General features: G+C 42.2%; 1 protein-coding gene across 1 annotated transcript in view; it reads right to left on the bottom strand.

Annotated features, from left to right (window-relative positions):
- LOC138258905 (solute carrier family 26 member 6-like) overlaps positions 1–17,312 on the bottom strand; it is a 269,592-nt gene that overhangs the window by 122,894 nt on the left and 129,386 nt on the right. The window contains exon 7 of the mRNA XM_069206227.1: positions 10,058–10,210. Coding sequence (XP_069062328.1) covers positions 10,058–10,210 — 153 coding nt within the window. The remainder of the gene's footprint in view (positions 1–10,057; positions 10,211–17,312) is intronic.

Here is a 17,312-nt window from a genome sequence, read left to right as displayed (position 1 = left end):
AAAAAACTTAAATAGCCTTCCTCAGCGTCCTGTTTCCTAGATATGAGCTATCGAGCAAAGGAAAGAGCCTAGTGCCACAATTCTTAGAAAAAAGCGCACAATTACAACCTCCAAATACGATAAAAAACTCCAATCTCTATTGGGTTTCCTAAATTTTGGCAGAACTTACATTCCAGACTATGCGTCACGCATAAAACCCTTATATGACTTAATACGTCCTGACTTTTCAAGTAAATCTTGGACAGTCGAACACACATGCATTCTCAGAGACCTGCAAACGGACATGCTTGCGGCACAACATTTACACACAAGGGACAACAAACCACATTTGATCATCAGAGTAATTTCTGGTGCCATTGGTTTCACCTATGTAACTTTTAATGTGGGTGAGACCGTCCCAATTGCATACAAATCACATTTGTACTCAGCAGCAGAACAACGCTTTGCTCCCACTGAGAAAATTCTCACTGCTGTTCAGATGGCTGTCATTACAGAAAGGCCTCTGGCCCAAGGCAAACGCGTCATTGTCGTCTCTCCTATTCCAGCCCTTGGTGCTGTCACAAAAGCCAGCGTTCCTAGCGCTAAAGCATTACATCCATGTTGGATACAGTGGGCCACATCTTTGACAGCCACTGATGTAGACTACATTTTTGACCCTAAATTACAAACTCAAGAATTTTTTAAATATGAACTAGAATACCCACTTCCAGCAAACACACTGCCTATTGATCAATATCAAAGAGTCATGTACACTGATAGCTCTGCACAACCTGCAATTGGCACAAAGCATCAATACTCTGCTGCTTGCGCAGTCCTAAGTGGCTACATAGAGGATAATAAATGTTGTCCCCAACATACATTCACACAAGCTCTAGGGGATTGCACAGCACAACTAGCAGAGCTAAAAGCTCTGGTGATGGCACTGGTACATACGGATCCTGCACAGCTAACGCTGATTGTTTGTGATTCGTACTATTGTGTCCAGTCTTTCAATGAATACCCGCATTACTGGCGCCAGAACGAGTTCAGAGATTCTAAAGGCAACACCAGACTTCTGTGGTGGAAAGTAGCGGATCTGAAGGAAACGCTACCAAATGTCCATGCTGTACATACACTTGGACACCAGTGCGTTGGAATACACGTTGCTGGGAATACACTGGCTGATGAGGCCGCAAAGTCAGCAGTAGCCATGGCCACTGTTGCTGCAGTAACCCGCTTAAGTGCGAAACCGGACAAAGACATATGGGCTGCCGTGAAAGCTACGGCTGATGGTACGCCCTATCGCTAACCACAATGGGCTCTAAAGGTGGTTGTTTTGCCTGTTTCTGGGCTGCATCGATTCCTTCCTGTACTTGTTCCAGCTCTGATGTTATTATTCCCATAACCGCTGACAGATAATTTGTTATTCTTGGCTGGGAAGGGGGTTTGGTGCTACCATTGCCTGCAGAACGTTACATTTTTCTTTACCCCATAATTACAAGCGGTTTCAAAATAACCTTACTTCTTCAGAGTTAACACTGTGTCTCCAGTTAAACCTCAAACCTCTTGCCAAGCGGGGTTGCGCCACCCCGCCTCTTCCAGCCAATGAAGGGCCAGCTCTTGGCCCGGTCTTCGTCTGAGCGCAAGCCTGGGTGTGTCTCGCTCTGCGGGAGTCAACCGGTGCTTTTTTTGTGCGGGAGTGTTCAGAATCTAAGGCCCCTCCCTGCCTCAGGGAAATGCTAGGTGGTGGGAGGAAGTCCTATCCCGCCAGGGCCTCACCAGCAGCAGGAAATGGGGCGAAATGGATACCGGCAGGAAAACTGCCTAAGTTTGTGACCTGTGCTGCAGGAGTTGAGCAGCACTTTTGTAGCGTGTCAGCGTCTGGAATCTGAGGCCCCTCCTTGCCTCAAGGGAATGCTGGGAGGTGAAATCCCACCCCAGGAGGGCCTCACCAGCAGCAGGAAATGCGGGTGAAATGGATGTAGACAGGAAAACTGCCTAAGTTTGTGTCCCATGTTGCAGGAGTCAAGCGGTGCTTTTCTAGTGCATCAATAGCCGCAATCTGAGGACCCTCCTTGCTTCAGGGGAATGCTGGAGGATGAAGTCGAACCCCAGCAGGGCCTCACCAGCAGCAGGAAATGCGGTTGAGGTGAATGCGGTCAGGGAAACTGCCTACGTTTGTGTCCCGCCCTGCGGGAGTCAAGCGGCACTTTTCTAGCATGTCAGGGTCCGGAATCTGAGGCCCCGTCTTGCCTCAAGGGAATGTTGGGGGACGAAGCCCCACCCCAGCAAGGCCTCACCAACAGCAGGAAAAGCAGGCAAAATAGATGTGGGCAGGAGAACTGCCTATGATTTATGTGCCTTACTTCCAAACACCAATTGAACTGGGCTATACAAACACATATAAGATGGATTGTGGGGCATGTATGATTCAAACAGATTGTTGTGTAGCCATTTTAGTTATAGCCCCATGCATGTTATTGTAGCATACTAGGCTTGCCGCTATGCACTTTAACCTAGATCTATCTTGTTCAGCTGCATTTATTATTTTAACAGTAGCCACTTTCGCAGTCTTGTTTTATTTTCTCTATCTAACTGTTTTTGCCTAGGCTGCAGTAAGATAGGTTGCTGGTGAACGTGGTATAAAGTTTTGTCTCTGAAATTCATAGAAAACACACATCCTTATGTAGGGACATTTTCTCAGAACATCAGCTGTTTTATTATAAAAACACTTCCCTGTCCCTTACACGTTAGAGGGAGATTCCAGCCACAGAACCACAACTGTATGCTGATTGATTAAAGCTTCGCTAAAGATGCTAATGTAGACTTCAGGCCTTTGCTCAGGTATGGGGGATGATGTCTTCCCAGGGGAACCTGAAGGGCAGAATTAGAGCTTAACACGCTGTACTCTATTATAGCCTAGGTAGGAATTAGTCTATTGACTATAGTGACAATATGGTTGCGTTATTTCTATGCTTTACTTTGCTTGTCACAATTTTAATCTTGTCATGCTGTATCGTCTTAGTTATTGCAGCCCATGCTTTGCTATCGAAGATGCAGTAGCTTCATTAAAACATTATTGAAACATATACTGCCTCTGATTGTCATTGTGTATGTGAGGCTAATGTAACTGAGAGAAATGGATGAGACCTGAGTGACCATGGTTTCCCTGAGAAATCAGTTATGTCATGCGCTCGGCTGCCCAATCATCCCTGCTCTTGGGTAGAGATGAGGCACTGCTAGTTAGCCGGAGCAAAACCCGGATTAGGGCGACAGGTGTCACCTGTAGTGGGTCACACTCAGTCTCCTACAATGCAGGCGATTCTGCCGCTCAAAATCCAGTAGTCCCATTAGAATAATGAGAGCCCACTCGACAAGATCAACAGACTTAAAATAAGCACTGGCAAAGTCAATAGCCCTGGTGTTGGCCGTCAGCCTTTTGGCAATTCTTGTTTTATTTTGTCACAGTTTTTGTAAACTTTAATTGTTAAAGAAGCTTCCGGGCCCTCATCAATTTCAATAACATCAGCTAAAGATCTCAAAAAAGCAGACATTACAAAAGGAAACTATTTTGTGGGTGAATGTTCTCCTTCTGAAAGGATGGTATACCATGAGCCTTAGAGAAGTCAGCCAATGGCTGAAGTCGTCTAATGCATTGTACTTTGATGGATGCTAGAGTGGACAGAATAAAAAAGTTAATTATGTAATCACAGACTAATGACAATCCTTATAGGCAAACATGTTATACACATAATTTTGGTAAAATCAAAAGGTATTGGCTAACACTGACCTAAAAAGGCCTATTGAGCTGGCATTGGCTGCCATCCTCTTGCCTTTGAGAAAGAAAACAAGAAAGAAAGAAAGAAGGCAAGAGACACAAGCAAGAAAGAAGGAAGTAAAAAAGCTCATTTTGAAAAGAGGGTGGTTCATTAGTGGGGGCAGAAGTAAAGAAAGGGAGGATCAATGAGTATGGGGTTTGGGCGGATGGGAGCCAAGAAGGAGCTTGAGGCAGGATTGGAGGGTGAAAAAAGTCACAACAACAAGAAAAACTGGAAAGGAGGGATGGGAAAGCAACAGACCAGTTGGATAGAGGTAGGAGAAAGGAGCAACGCAGAACGTGGGAGCAGTCGATAAGTATTTGAGGGCAGGGAAACCACACTCAAAGAATAAAGAAAGAAAACACATGCACTTCTAAGGAGTGCTGCAATGAAAGAGAAAAGTAATTCTCTGAGTGCAAGCGGTGGAGTGACATAAGTCAACCAATCAGAAAACAGTAAAGAAGAAATGTTCCAGAACCTGGACAAACAAAGAATTTGACTGACCAAATACCCACTGTAGTTATGCATAGTTATGTATTAGTGACAATAAGTCTTCAACGGCAACAGCTATAGCTGCCTGTATGGTAGACCTAAAATGCATAATGGTTTGCATGTGTAATATGGTCCTATATTGCCATCTTGGATTTTGGTAACATTTACAAACCACTCAGCCTTCTGATTCATAAATGTCACCAAAGAGCCTAGAAGCAATATATACTACATAAGTAGTTGAGGCTCACTCCTCAGTTCATGAAAACTTACCCTTTTGCACACTTAAATAAACACCCCACCCCGAGGAATTGACAACAAACCTGGAGTTTGTCATCAGACATAGAGATCATTTTCTGAACTTATCAAATTTGGTGCATTTTAAATCAGAAAGTTAAAAAGGGGATCCCCAACCAGGCAACTTTCACAAACTACAGGTTTTCCCACAAGAAAGTTCCTCCATGCATAGTTCTGAAGCTACTGAACGAAGGTCCACGCTGTTTTTGATGACACAGCAGTCTTTCTGTCAGTCAGTGTCTCCATGTTCCAGTGAATTTTCAGCTGTCGTCGCTGGAAACATAAGAAAAAAGTAACCGTCCGGTGCTTATTCTCCGGCTCTGCACACATCCACCAATGTATGAGATCGCCAGAAAATGCAGCTATTCGAACGTGAAGACCGAAAAATATGTAAAAATCTGCATGCATTTTCTAGACATTGACAATCACTAACTTTACAATGGTAGTGGAAATTCGGATGCAAAATGGGGTTGCTAATGGATATATTTCATGCTGCACACGAATTATTGTGGAGTAAAAATCTACAATGTTTTTTCTTGGTTGGCAAATCTCAATTGCGTTCTCAAATGCTGAAAAATAAGTTTTTATTTCATGAAAGATATCTTTTATGTCTAGGAGTCACTAAGGAATTTTTCACTATGCCTTTGATACATGGATATTTTTTCTGTTTTCATTAACCTATAGATACATTTATTGGACCGAATCTACATTCATTGATGTTAACTTCAGTCTGGAACAAGACCCGTTGTGTGGTTCTAAATGCCTGGGTTTAGCCTGGATGAATTAGGCGTATCTAACAGAAAATATTGTCTTTTTACAGCAGTATTTAGTGCTGACTGTTTTCTTCCCTGGAAAGCATAAGGCTGTCCCCGCTGCCTAGCAACATGGGCCAATCAAAGTCAGAGGATTTGATTAGCCCAGTAAACGTTCTCCTCGTGAGTGCTCCATTGTTTTGGTGACTTCTTTGTGGCACTCAACTGGTGAGAGACATTATTCGAACATCATTTATCTTGTGCAAACACTTGCAATGCAAGTAACGTGCAATATGTGAATATTTTGAAATACCTGTGCAGTTTGACTCACTGGAAGTCCTAAGGTCATGCTATCCATTATCTGTGGGCGTCGAAAACTGCACCAGCAAACCTGGCACATAGGTGTAAATGTGGGAATGGCATTAAAGAGATTGCAAATATCTGGGGGATACCTTCTCCAAAGTGGGATCAGCAAAGGAAAAATAAAGGAGCGGGGCCATGCGAATATGACTACAAATGGTTAAATCAGATGCAATTCACCAGACTAGAGTCATCTCCACATCTTATCAAGCTGTACAACTACACAAAGAGGCTCAAACCAACTCCAGCACATTCGAGAAGAAGCCACACCCCACACCCAGCCACTCGCTGGTACTGCCAGGGGATCATTTAAAACCAGTGCAGTCAGGGAATGGAAGCACTGCAGTATACAATGTACTTACTGCAGTGCAGGCATGGCAGAGGTGGGCAGGGAAATGGACAGTGGGTCACACATGCAGGGAGAAAACTCCCTTTGTCAGGGCCAATTCTTTTCATACCGATGAAACTAAATCTGCTTTAGGAGTTTTTTTCTAAATCCAAAAATGTTTGGCGAGCAGGCTCTTTAAATTTGGAACCCCCTCATCAAACCTGCATTGCAGTGAAGGGAACTACTGCTGGAGTGTTTTAGGATTTAGGAATGATTATCTATAACCCTCATGGTTTGAATTGGGATAGCTTCTTTTTATTCTCGAAAGCGTCCTCTTCCTGTTTGGCAGAGCACTCGCTGCCATTAAGTTTTGAATCTGATTCTTTCACTTACCTGTGCCTAACACAAGTGCCCTACATGTTGCCTTTTTTCATCACCGTGATACATTTCTTTCATCTTCCTGTAGTGTTTTTCGTGTTACCCTTTCTAAAGGTTTTTTCATGTTTTTCCTCAATTGATTATAGCTACAATACTAAATCTAAATAGCACTGGAATTCCCCAGCGACTGCAAGCTGTGCAAACTGTGCAAGCTGTGCAAGCTGTAACTCACAATCCCGCCAATGCATGTTTTGCTCATGGTCTCATATATGACATCACAGATGAAATTTAAAATACCATCATCCATGGCCTCACAGTTTGTACCTCAGATGACATCATCCATGACCTCACAGTTTGTATCTCAAATTACATCATCCATGACCTCACAGTTTGTATCTCAAATTACATCATCCATGACCTCACAGTTTGTATCTCAAATTAGATCATCTCTGAATCCACAGTTTATATCTCAAATGACATCATCCATGACCTCACAGTTTATATCTAAAATGACATTGTCCATGACCTCACAGTTTATAGCTCAAATGACATCATCCATGACCTCAAAGTTTATATCTCAAATGACATCATCCAGGACCTCACAGTTTAAATCTCAAATGATATCATCCATGACCTCACAGTTTATATCTCAAATTACATCATCCATACTCAAATTACATCATTCATGACCTCACAGTCTATATCTCAAGTGACATCATGCCTGACCTCACAGTTTATAGCTCAAATGACATCATCCATTGACCTCAGAGTTTAAATATCGAATGACATCATCCACGACCTCACAGAGTATAGCTCAAATAACATCATGTCTGACCTCGCAGTTTATTGCTCAAATGAGACCATTCATAACTTCAGAGTTTATCTTGAATTACATCATCCATGACCTCACAGTTTAAATCTCGAATGACATCACCCAAGACCTCAAAGTTTATAGCTCAAATAACATCATCCATAGCTCAAATGACATCATACATGACCTCACAGTCTATATCTCAAATCTCTGTTAGCAGGGACACCGACACATGGCTTAGATTCTGCGATTGTATGCGGGCAGGTAATGCATGGATGAATAAGAACTGCCTTATGCTTAACTCAGTAAGACTGGAGTGCTGCTGTTTGGATCCCAGACTTCTTTTTGATCCCCTTCTTGGTGGCTGCAGGAATTGGGTTCGCTTCCAGTCCCTGTATCTAAAACTTGCAATCTTGGAGTTTTAATTGAAGACAGACTGTTATTTATGGATCATGTCACCGTGACCTCTTCTGCATTTTTCACTCTCAGGTCACTAAAAAGATCTTTCCCTACATTCCAGTACATCTACAGAAATTATGTGTTACCTCTTTAGTGATGGCCAAGTTAGACTACAGCAGTGGCTTATTCCTTAGCTCCCATCAGTATGTGCCAAACAAACTGCAAACTCTGCAGAAGGCTGCAGCCCGTTTGTTACATCTTTCTGTTTCTAAGCACATCAAGAAACTGCACTGGCTCCCCATGAGACAGAGAGTTGTTTTCAAGGCACTCTGCATTGCCTTTAGAGCTTTAAATGATCTAGGTCCATCCTTTCTCAAAGACAGCTTTAATTACTACACACCGGGAAGGGCGCTCCGGTCTGCTTCATCTGAGTTTGTCATTGTCTCCAGATTCAAACGTGCTGCCTGGGGAGGCAGAAGCTTTGTTTGCGGAGCAACAAATGCGTAGAACGCTTTGCCAATTTCCATTAAATCATTCCCTAACTTACTGGCTTTAAGGAAAGCCATGAAAACCTGGTTGTTCAATAGCGAGTAGGATTCCTCCCTCATCGGGCTCCATGTTAATACAGGGAGGGACCACCCTTGCAATGTCATTTAATCGAGCATCACGATGCCTACGGGTAAACGCTGCACTTTATAAAATGATTTAACACAACATAACATGCAATCATTAATGACCTCACAGTTTTTATCTAAGATAACATCATCCATGACCTCACAGTTTATATCTCAAATGGCATCATCCATGATCTCAAAGTTTATATCTCAAATAACACCATCTATGATCTCACAGTTTATATCTCAAATTACATCATCCATGACCTCACAGTTTATATCTCAAATAACACCATCTATGATCTCACAGTTTATATCTCAAATTACATCATCCATGACCTCACAGTTTATTTCTCAAATAGTATCATCCATGACCTCACAATTTATATCTCAAATGACATCATGCATGACTTCACAGTTTATAGTTCGAATGACATCATCCATGTCCTCACAATTTATAGCTCAAATAACATCATCCATGGCCTCACAGTTTATAGTTCAAATTACATCATCCATAACCTCACAGTTTATATCACAAATTATACTATCTCTGAACCCAGAGTATATAGCTCAAATGACATCATCGATGACCTCACAGTTTATATCTCAAATAACATCATCCATACTCAAATTACATCATTCATGACCTCACAGTCTATATCTCAAATGACATTGTCCATTACCTCACAGTTTATAGCACAAATAACATCATCCATGATCGCACAGTTTATATCTCAAATGACATCGTCCATGACCTCACAGTTTATAGCTCAAATGACATCATCCCTGACTTCGCAGTTAGCTCTAATGTCATCATCCATGTCCTCCCAGTTTATAGCTCAAAAACATTATCCATGACCTCACAGTTTATAGTTCAAATGACATCATCCATGAGCTCAGAGTTTGAATCACAAATGAGACCATCCCTGAACCCACAGTTTATAGCTCAAATGCCATCATCCATGACCTCACAGTTCATATCTCAAATAACGTCATCCTTGACCTCACAGTTTATACCTCAAATTACATCATCATGACCTTACTGTTTCAATTTCGAATGACATCACCCATGACCTTACAGCTTATATTTCAAATTACATCACTGGTAACATTACTGATGCGATCACAAGTCACCTCACCAAAAACATTGAAGTTGTAGACACTTACATCACAAAATGGTTGCACAATAACATCAACATAGAATTGTGTGAAGGCATAGTTTGAGAGCTTTTATTCTTTCACACAACTCATTACTGCTACCAAATGTGCAAAGCACGCAGTAAACATACACAAAAGATGGTCTACGTTGACATATCCACATACCTATCCTTGGCTAGCTTAAACACTAGCCTTCAAAAACATCTTGCACTGATTAGAAGACTCTGTACAGCAGATAGGCATGTGCTTGCTCTATATTTAGTAGATGAATGTACTGGGGTCTTAAATAATTTCTTGTGCTCACTTGATATGCATGCACTCTCCATCACACATTATTCTTGTTTATAAAGTGATATCATTGATGGACTCCACCCACTTATGTTCTGTTTGACTCCACCCTTATAGGTTTGTGGGGTTCTATACCCACCCTCATATCTTTACGACAACAGACAATTAGCATGGTTATTACAGGGGGACTGTGATACAACATTCTCTCTGATAGGTCAGTCCCCCTTCCTTGATGTATATTACAAAAAAAAAGGGAAAATGTATTGGTGCCATATAAAAAACACTATAAAAGAAGATGTTGCAAATCAACACAACGTGGAAAGGATTACTCAATAACCCACAATGGATATAGCATATTTTCAGACACAAAACCTCAGAACACTTACTAGTAAAAGCTCAACGGGGATTGGGATGGGGAGACATTTGTTGAACTTTTTATTCAGTGACTTCACCAGGAGGAGAACCACCATGCACACAGCGCTGGTCACCACCGCACCTACGTTTGACTCCGGCAGCTTGATGATGAGCTTTATCAAGGTCTATAGACAAAATGGCAGAAAGAATACATTTTTAGGGATGCACAGAAAGCTACTAGTCATATTGAAAACATTACAGTGAAAATGCCAGTCTGCAATGACCATTTCAATAGTGATAGGAAAGGAAAGACCGGAGAAGATTAGGTTTCTTAGAGCAAACACCACCTCTTTCTGGTAGCCCTTGCATAGAGGAGTGGATGGAAGTTTTTCTTCATAAAAGCTGCCTCTTGAAAAATACTTTTTGTCCACTCCTGCCTCCCTCAATGATAAAACATACACAAAACAAAAACTAAAGCACCTTATGTACACTGTAGAATCCTTTGTGATTTTTAATAAGCACATATTTGGGTGCAAAACATATTGGTATTACATTTGGGATTAAAGAAAATGATCTGAACATAAAATAATAGAATGGGTGTTGATTTTCAAAAAATAATTAAACATGCATACATTTAGAGTAAAATATTGGAGGAAAAAATTGTAAAATGTGTTTAGAAAATTAATTAGAAATAAAGATTTCATTTGGATCCTAATAATATTTTCGGTATGAAAAGTTTCAATTAAGAAGTAAAAAAAGAAATATTTTTCCATCTGAGAGAAAATGACCTTTAAATGCAATCATTTTTCTGCACTGTAATTTCTTCCTCCCAAGGGAAAATATTAGGATTGTGTTGAGGGTATTCTTGCCTGAAGAAGATGGAAGTTCCCACCCACCCTTGTTCACATTCCAGTAGTGATGAACTCATGTCAGGAATATTAACACTAGGATTTGTCACTGTGCTAACTGAAATAGAAGGGTATTAGCTGGCACAGGGTTAGGCCAAGATCATATATAATTATTTCTTTTAACTTCATGCTTCTCCAGAATTGTTTTACACCAGGCACACTTAAATGACAATCTTCATCATTGAACATTGCTGACAATAATATTCTGACTGCCCAATCAACCAATGAAGGGCATGGATGTAGATTAATGAGAATTTTACTCCCCAATCTCAGATGGTGGACATTTCCACATAACAGTGAAGGTCCTGCAAGAATTGGAAGTGACTTTGATTGTACCAGCCACCTTGAATCTTTAGCATTTCAGTACGCTCATGGTGAACCTCCATGCTTCCTAACTGTTTTCTTCCACTCTTCTCACATCTTGTCAGGTATAAAGCCAACCTTACTCAAGTGTGTTGCTGTAGTTTGCCACAGAATCATCGTTGTCTCTATGGATATTTTTGTGATTTTTTTTATTTTGCTATGAATGTTCTAACCTTCTTATTGCTTGACTGATTTAGATGGAAAGGTTGTAAAAATGTAAAAACAACAATCTTTTTCATGAAGGACTTTTGACTTCATGCAATTGGTTATGGTGAAATAATCTTTCAATATATTTTATGTTTTTTGGCGGAGAAAGTCAACTCACAGATATCCTTCACATATCATCAAGTAGTAAGGTGCATATACACCATATGCATTAGGGAATATATTGAAGAGCATATTGGCGGTCATTCTGACCGCGGCGGTCGGCGGTTGCCGCCCGCCAAGCGGTTCCCGCCGAAAGACCGCTCCGCGGTCAAACGACCGCGGCGGCCATTCCGGCTTTCCCGCTGGGCCGGCGGGCGACTGCCAGAAGACCGCCGGCCGGCCCAGCGGGAAAGCCCCTTCAACAATGAAGCCGGCTCCGAATGGAGCCGGAGGAGTTGCAGAGGTGCGATGGGTGCAGTGGCACCCGTCGCGATTTTCACTGTCTGCTTTGCAGACAGTGAAAATCTTTGTGGGGCCTTGTTAGGGGGCCCCTGCACTGCCCATGCCAGTGGCATGGGCAGTGCAGGCGCCCCCAGGGGCCCCACGGCACCCGTTCCCGCCATCCTGGTTCTGGCGGTGGACACCGCCAGAAACAGGCTGGCGGGAAGGGGGTTGGAATCCCCATGGCGGTGCAGCAAGCAGCGCCGCCATGGCGGATTCCCTGGGCCAGCGGGAAACCGGCGGGAAACCGCCGGCTCCCCTTTTCTGACCGCGGCTTTACCGCTGCGGTCAGAATCGCCCAGGAAGCACCGCCAGCCTGTTGGCGGTGCTTCCGCTGCCCTCCGCCATGGCGGTCATGGACCCATTGTGTTTTAAGAGATATAGGGCCAGATGTACCATCACGGGCCATTGCGATTCGGTAATAGCGATTTTTAGGAAATCGCTATTACTGACTCGCAAAGGGCCATGTATCACCTGTTGGCCCATAGCTGCGAATTTTTTGCATTTCCAAAATTGCGATTTCTGAACCAGAAATCGCAATTTTAGAAATGCAAAAGGCCAGGGCGGTGGGGGCCTAAGGCCCCCTCTCCTGCACCCCAAATTTCTTTTTTTTTTAACATGTAAGGTACACACATGCCAAAAGGGCATGTGTGCTTTACATGTTCAATTTAAAAATGCAGTTTTACTGCATTTTTTAATTTTGCACCAGGTTACTACCTGGTTTCAGATCATGGTATTTTGCACTTGCAAAATGCCATTCTGAGAAAAATCGCAATTTGCGATTTTTTGCAGCATTGCCTTGCGACCTGGATTTTGCGAATTGCGATTCGCAAAATCCAGGTCGCAGTGCTAAAAATCGCAATTTAAGCGATTTCTACTTTGTGGTCTGCGAATGCCTTTCATGCATTGCAGACCACTATTTTGCACTCGCAAACGGCCGATTTTACCGTTTGCGAGTGCAAAATATTTTCATACATCTGGCCCATAGTTGTAAAGTGCATTAGATGCTACAGGTCAAAAATGTGTGTTTGACGATGTTTCTGAAGAGTTACTGTCCATTTGTGAGGTATATTATTACTAGGCTTCTCATGTGATATCTGTCAAGAGTTTCCTACTGCTGTGTCTGCGTTTGTCTTGTAGGACCAGATTTATCATACTTGCATATCATACTTGCATATCAGAAGAAGAATCCATTGCCAGGTCGTATCAATGGTGCTACTCACCACGTGTGTCTGTTCCGATTCCTCTCTCCGCCTATATCCTTGGATGTTTTCTTAAAAAGCAAACTCTAAACAGCAAGGTGGGCAAGACGAATAAGCAGTGAAGTTTTGGCTTCCCTGAAGAGGAACCATGAGTCTGACACCTCAGGATATTAACACTGATACTGAGGCACACAACACAATGCAGTCTAGTTTCTCCATTTTTTTTTTGTCCCCCATTAATATGGGGGCGCCTGCTGTTCCATCACTTGATGACTTGACCTTTTTATTCCTTGTCAGAGTCTTAAGATAGTTGTGGAAACAGACAAATGCACTCACTCCTTAAACAATACTTTTGAAGTCCTTCGCTCACACTGAGGGTGTACATACTTGAGCTCTCACCCAGGTCCCCTCTTTGTCGAATTCCCCAATGTAGACTCTTCATTGGACACTGGATATTCTTTCTTGGTTTAGTTTTTTTCTGTTTTTTTCATTATTTTGTGTGGTCTGTAGAGAGGTTATGCTTTTAGAGTACTCTTGTGCATCCACAGACAAACAAATTTATTTTGTTAATTATTTTTGTATCAAGGTGGGCCTTTCACTGGAATATGGTATGAAATGATATCTGAAAAAATAATTTATTATTAATACGATCGCCGTGACACACAAGGATGCATCTTTCCCTCTTGAGGCTTTAATGCTTTCTTGGTCAGCAGGAGAAATGTTCTCTCATGCTGTTAGTGATTTGGTCTCAGGCACTGAGTTACCACAGCCAGCACTCACTCCACTGATGATAGACATTTCTTTGCTGTTGTCCTCAGATGTCTTTCTTGCATATTTATAATTAAACAAAACATTGTGTAGTTCTGTAACCTGTAATGAAGTGGAGTGAACTTTCTGATATCAGAGTCTAAGTTTACCAAGGCCTGGCTGCCTGGTTGGTGACACCTACAATAACAGGAGTATATCTCTGGCATGTCCTCTCATGACAAGTAAGCATGTTCCTGAGATAATCTCCATGCAATACTGGATCTCACTTTAATTCCTAACACATGTGGAGCAAGTCTGTCTTATTTCATCCAGGTTGAACATTTAGCATAAGAGCACTATTTGGGCTGAAAACATTACAAATCGATGATGTGTAGCTATAGCTACATTTCACTAGGAATGCTTTTAGTTACATGTGTGTTATACTGCCATCAGAAAACTGAGATATTAGCTAGGTTGGATGACCAAATGCCATTTAGAGCTGCATATAAACCTCAGGTCAAACTTGGGTTCTAGATGCAAGAGTCCAGTTGACTTGACATGACTTTAAGACCTATTTAAAATGCTTTCATGCTGGGAAGATAGGATGGAAAGCACTTTAGATACACCAGTGAGCTCCTCTGCATCTGACTCAGATGTTATTCTTACATTTTATGATGACGTACAGCCCTGTGTTCTTTATCTCTGAGTTATATAGGATTCATCAAGCTTGGTTCTGAAAGGGAGACCAATGCTCTTTTCATTCATCTTACAAAATAATATTTGTTTTTTAAATCCCCGTCATCTATGAGGTGCAGTTTATTTTGCTACACTTTGGCCTAGCTGGGCATCAGATGTTGAGGAGAAAGAAAACAGGCCTTTAGTAAGCCCATTTCTTTTTAGGATTTGTGCTTCTATGTGTTGAAGCAACAGTCTTCCCTTGTGGAATATGACCTTCTCCTCCCTTTTGGTTTGTTTGAGGTGGCTTGATAACACATTATTATCATAACTTCTGCCATCAAGCTCCTATTTCAGATATCTCTAGATAAGCTACTCTTCTCTACGCTTACGTTAAGAGAGATTGTGATGTTGTATTTTAAAGCCATGATTGTACTGAGCATTAATACACAACGGGACAGAGCAATCATGATTACTCCTACTGAATAAATTAGAAATCTGAATGTAAATATTTTGTAAAGTGTCTTGTGGCACCTTTCGTTTAATTCATGGTGCAAAGGTGAGGAGAAAGGAAAATGTAATGTTAACGTGTATAAGGTGAGAAACCATGTCCAATTCTTTCCAGTCTTCTGTATGAAGTCCAGTTAAAGGCAAGTCTAACTCTAAACAAGCTCAGTTTTCAGGCATTTCCTTATCCACGAGTGATTGGGTTCAGTTCTCAAGTCTGGGGTTAGGACACACATTCCTCAATCTGTGGCATTTCACTACCAGGGATCTCCTTCTCTGTTTCAGTTTCTTGAAAGATAATTGCTTTATCAACTTAGCTGACCCTGAAGAGAGGTTTCTAGTTGAGGGATAGGGCTGTGCTGTTTTCTGCAAGTATTCATAGCCTGTGTACTAATAGCCTTTATAAAGCATGTAGAGGATCAGGAACTTCGTTTCTGTTTCTACTGGAAGTTAGTAGGTAGGTATGGTTAAAGATACCCTGACTGCCTGGTTCTCCAGCCCTTGTAAGTGGCAGTGAAGTTTGGGGAGACAATTACAATTTAAATATTAAAAGGGCTGAAAGTAATTGATTTAATTGCCTTTCTTGTACCCCTTGATATAAACACTGCTCAACATTTCTATCATGGTTGGACAGTTTGTTCTACTGCAGTAACTACTCCTTAACCACCTTGATAAATGTGTAGTATCTACCAGCAGCATGTGACCCACTGTTAGACCTGCCAGCCATGTGCACAGCACCCGTGCTAAAGGCACCTGACTTCTCTAAGGAATTTGTCGTGCAAACTGATGCTTCAGAGCATGGTCTGGGCGCAGTGTTGTCACAGCTAAATGGAGAGGGCCTAGACCAGCCTGTAGCCTTCATTAGTAAGAGGTTACTTCTCCGGGAACGAAGGTGGAGTGCAATTGAGCGTGAATCTTTTGCTGTGGTCAGGGTGCTGAAGAAGCTAAGACCCTACTTGTTTGGGACTCACTTCTGGGTTCAGACAGACCCCAGGCCCCTCACATGGTTAATACAGATGAAGGGTGAGAACCCAAAACTGTTGAGGTAGACTATCTCCTTACAGGGAATGGATTTTAGGGTGGAACACCGCTCTGGAACAGAACATGCCAATGCAATGGTCTGTCCAGATTCTTCCGTCTTAGTGATGAGAACTCTCATGAGGTTGGGTAGTTCTCTCCACTTTCAGCGGGGGGTGCATCCCTGGCGTGGTCTCCCCTGTCTTTTTTGCCTCTGCTTCCCATGTTTTGACTGTGTGCTGGACTCTGTCTTTGCTGTTTTTGGTACTCTGGGCACTTTACCACTGCTGACCAGTGGTACAGTGCAAATGCTCCCAGTGTAAAATGTAAATGTAATTGGCTTTTCCATGACTGGCATATTTGATTTACTAGCAAGTCCCTAGTAAAGTGCACTAGAGGTGCCCAGGGCCTGTAAATCAAATGCTACTAGTGGGCCTGCAGCACTGGTTGTGCCACCCACATAAGTAGCCCTGTAAACATGGCTCAGACCTGCCACAGCAGTGTCTGTCTGCGCAGTTTTAAACTGCCAATTCGACCTAGCCAGTGTACCCATTTGCCAGGCCCAAATCTTCCCTTTTGGTACATGTAAGGCACCTCTAAGGTAGGCCCTAGGTAGCCCCATAAGCAGGGTGCAGTGTATGTTAAAGGTGGGCCATGTACTGATGTGTTTTACATGTCCTAACAGTGAAATACTGCCAAATTCGGTTTTCACTGTTGCAAGGCCTATCTCTCTCATTGGTTAACATGGGGGCTGCCTTTAAATATCTTTTAAGTGTAGTTTCCCTTTGAGAGCAGATATAAATCTTGAGTTTGGTGTATCTGAGCTCACAATTTAAAAATACATCTTTCTGTAAAGTTTGTTTTAAAATTGTTAGTTTAAAAATGCCACTTTTAGAACGTGGGCATTTTCTTGCTTAAACCATTCTGTGACACTGCCTGCTTGTGTATTCCTGTCTGAGTCAGACTGACAGTTGGGCTGTCTGTTAATCCCCTCTAGATAGTGACACAAAGGAAGCTGGGGTATAGCCTGCATATTCCGATCGCCCATCTGAGCTAGAGTGGAGGGATGAGTAGTCACTTACACCTGAATGGGCTGTGCCTGCCCTCACACATGCAGTCTCCAACCCCCTGGTGTGAGTCAGAGATTTTCCTTTGAAGTTTGCCTACTTCAAAGGCAGAAAGGGGTATAAATAGTGGACCCAAAACCCCAGATTTTTAAA

The sequence above is a fragment of the Pleurodeles waltl genome, chromosome 9 (assembly GCF_031143425.1).
Source record: "Pleurodeles waltl isolate 20211129_DDA chromosome 9, aPleWal1.hap1.20221129, whole genome shotgun sequence".
Taxonomy (NCBI): Eukaryota; Metazoa; Chordata; class Amphibia; order Caudata; family Salamandridae; genus Pleurodeles; species Pleurodeles waltl.
This window is presented reverse-complemented; position numbering and strand designations above follow the sequence as displayed.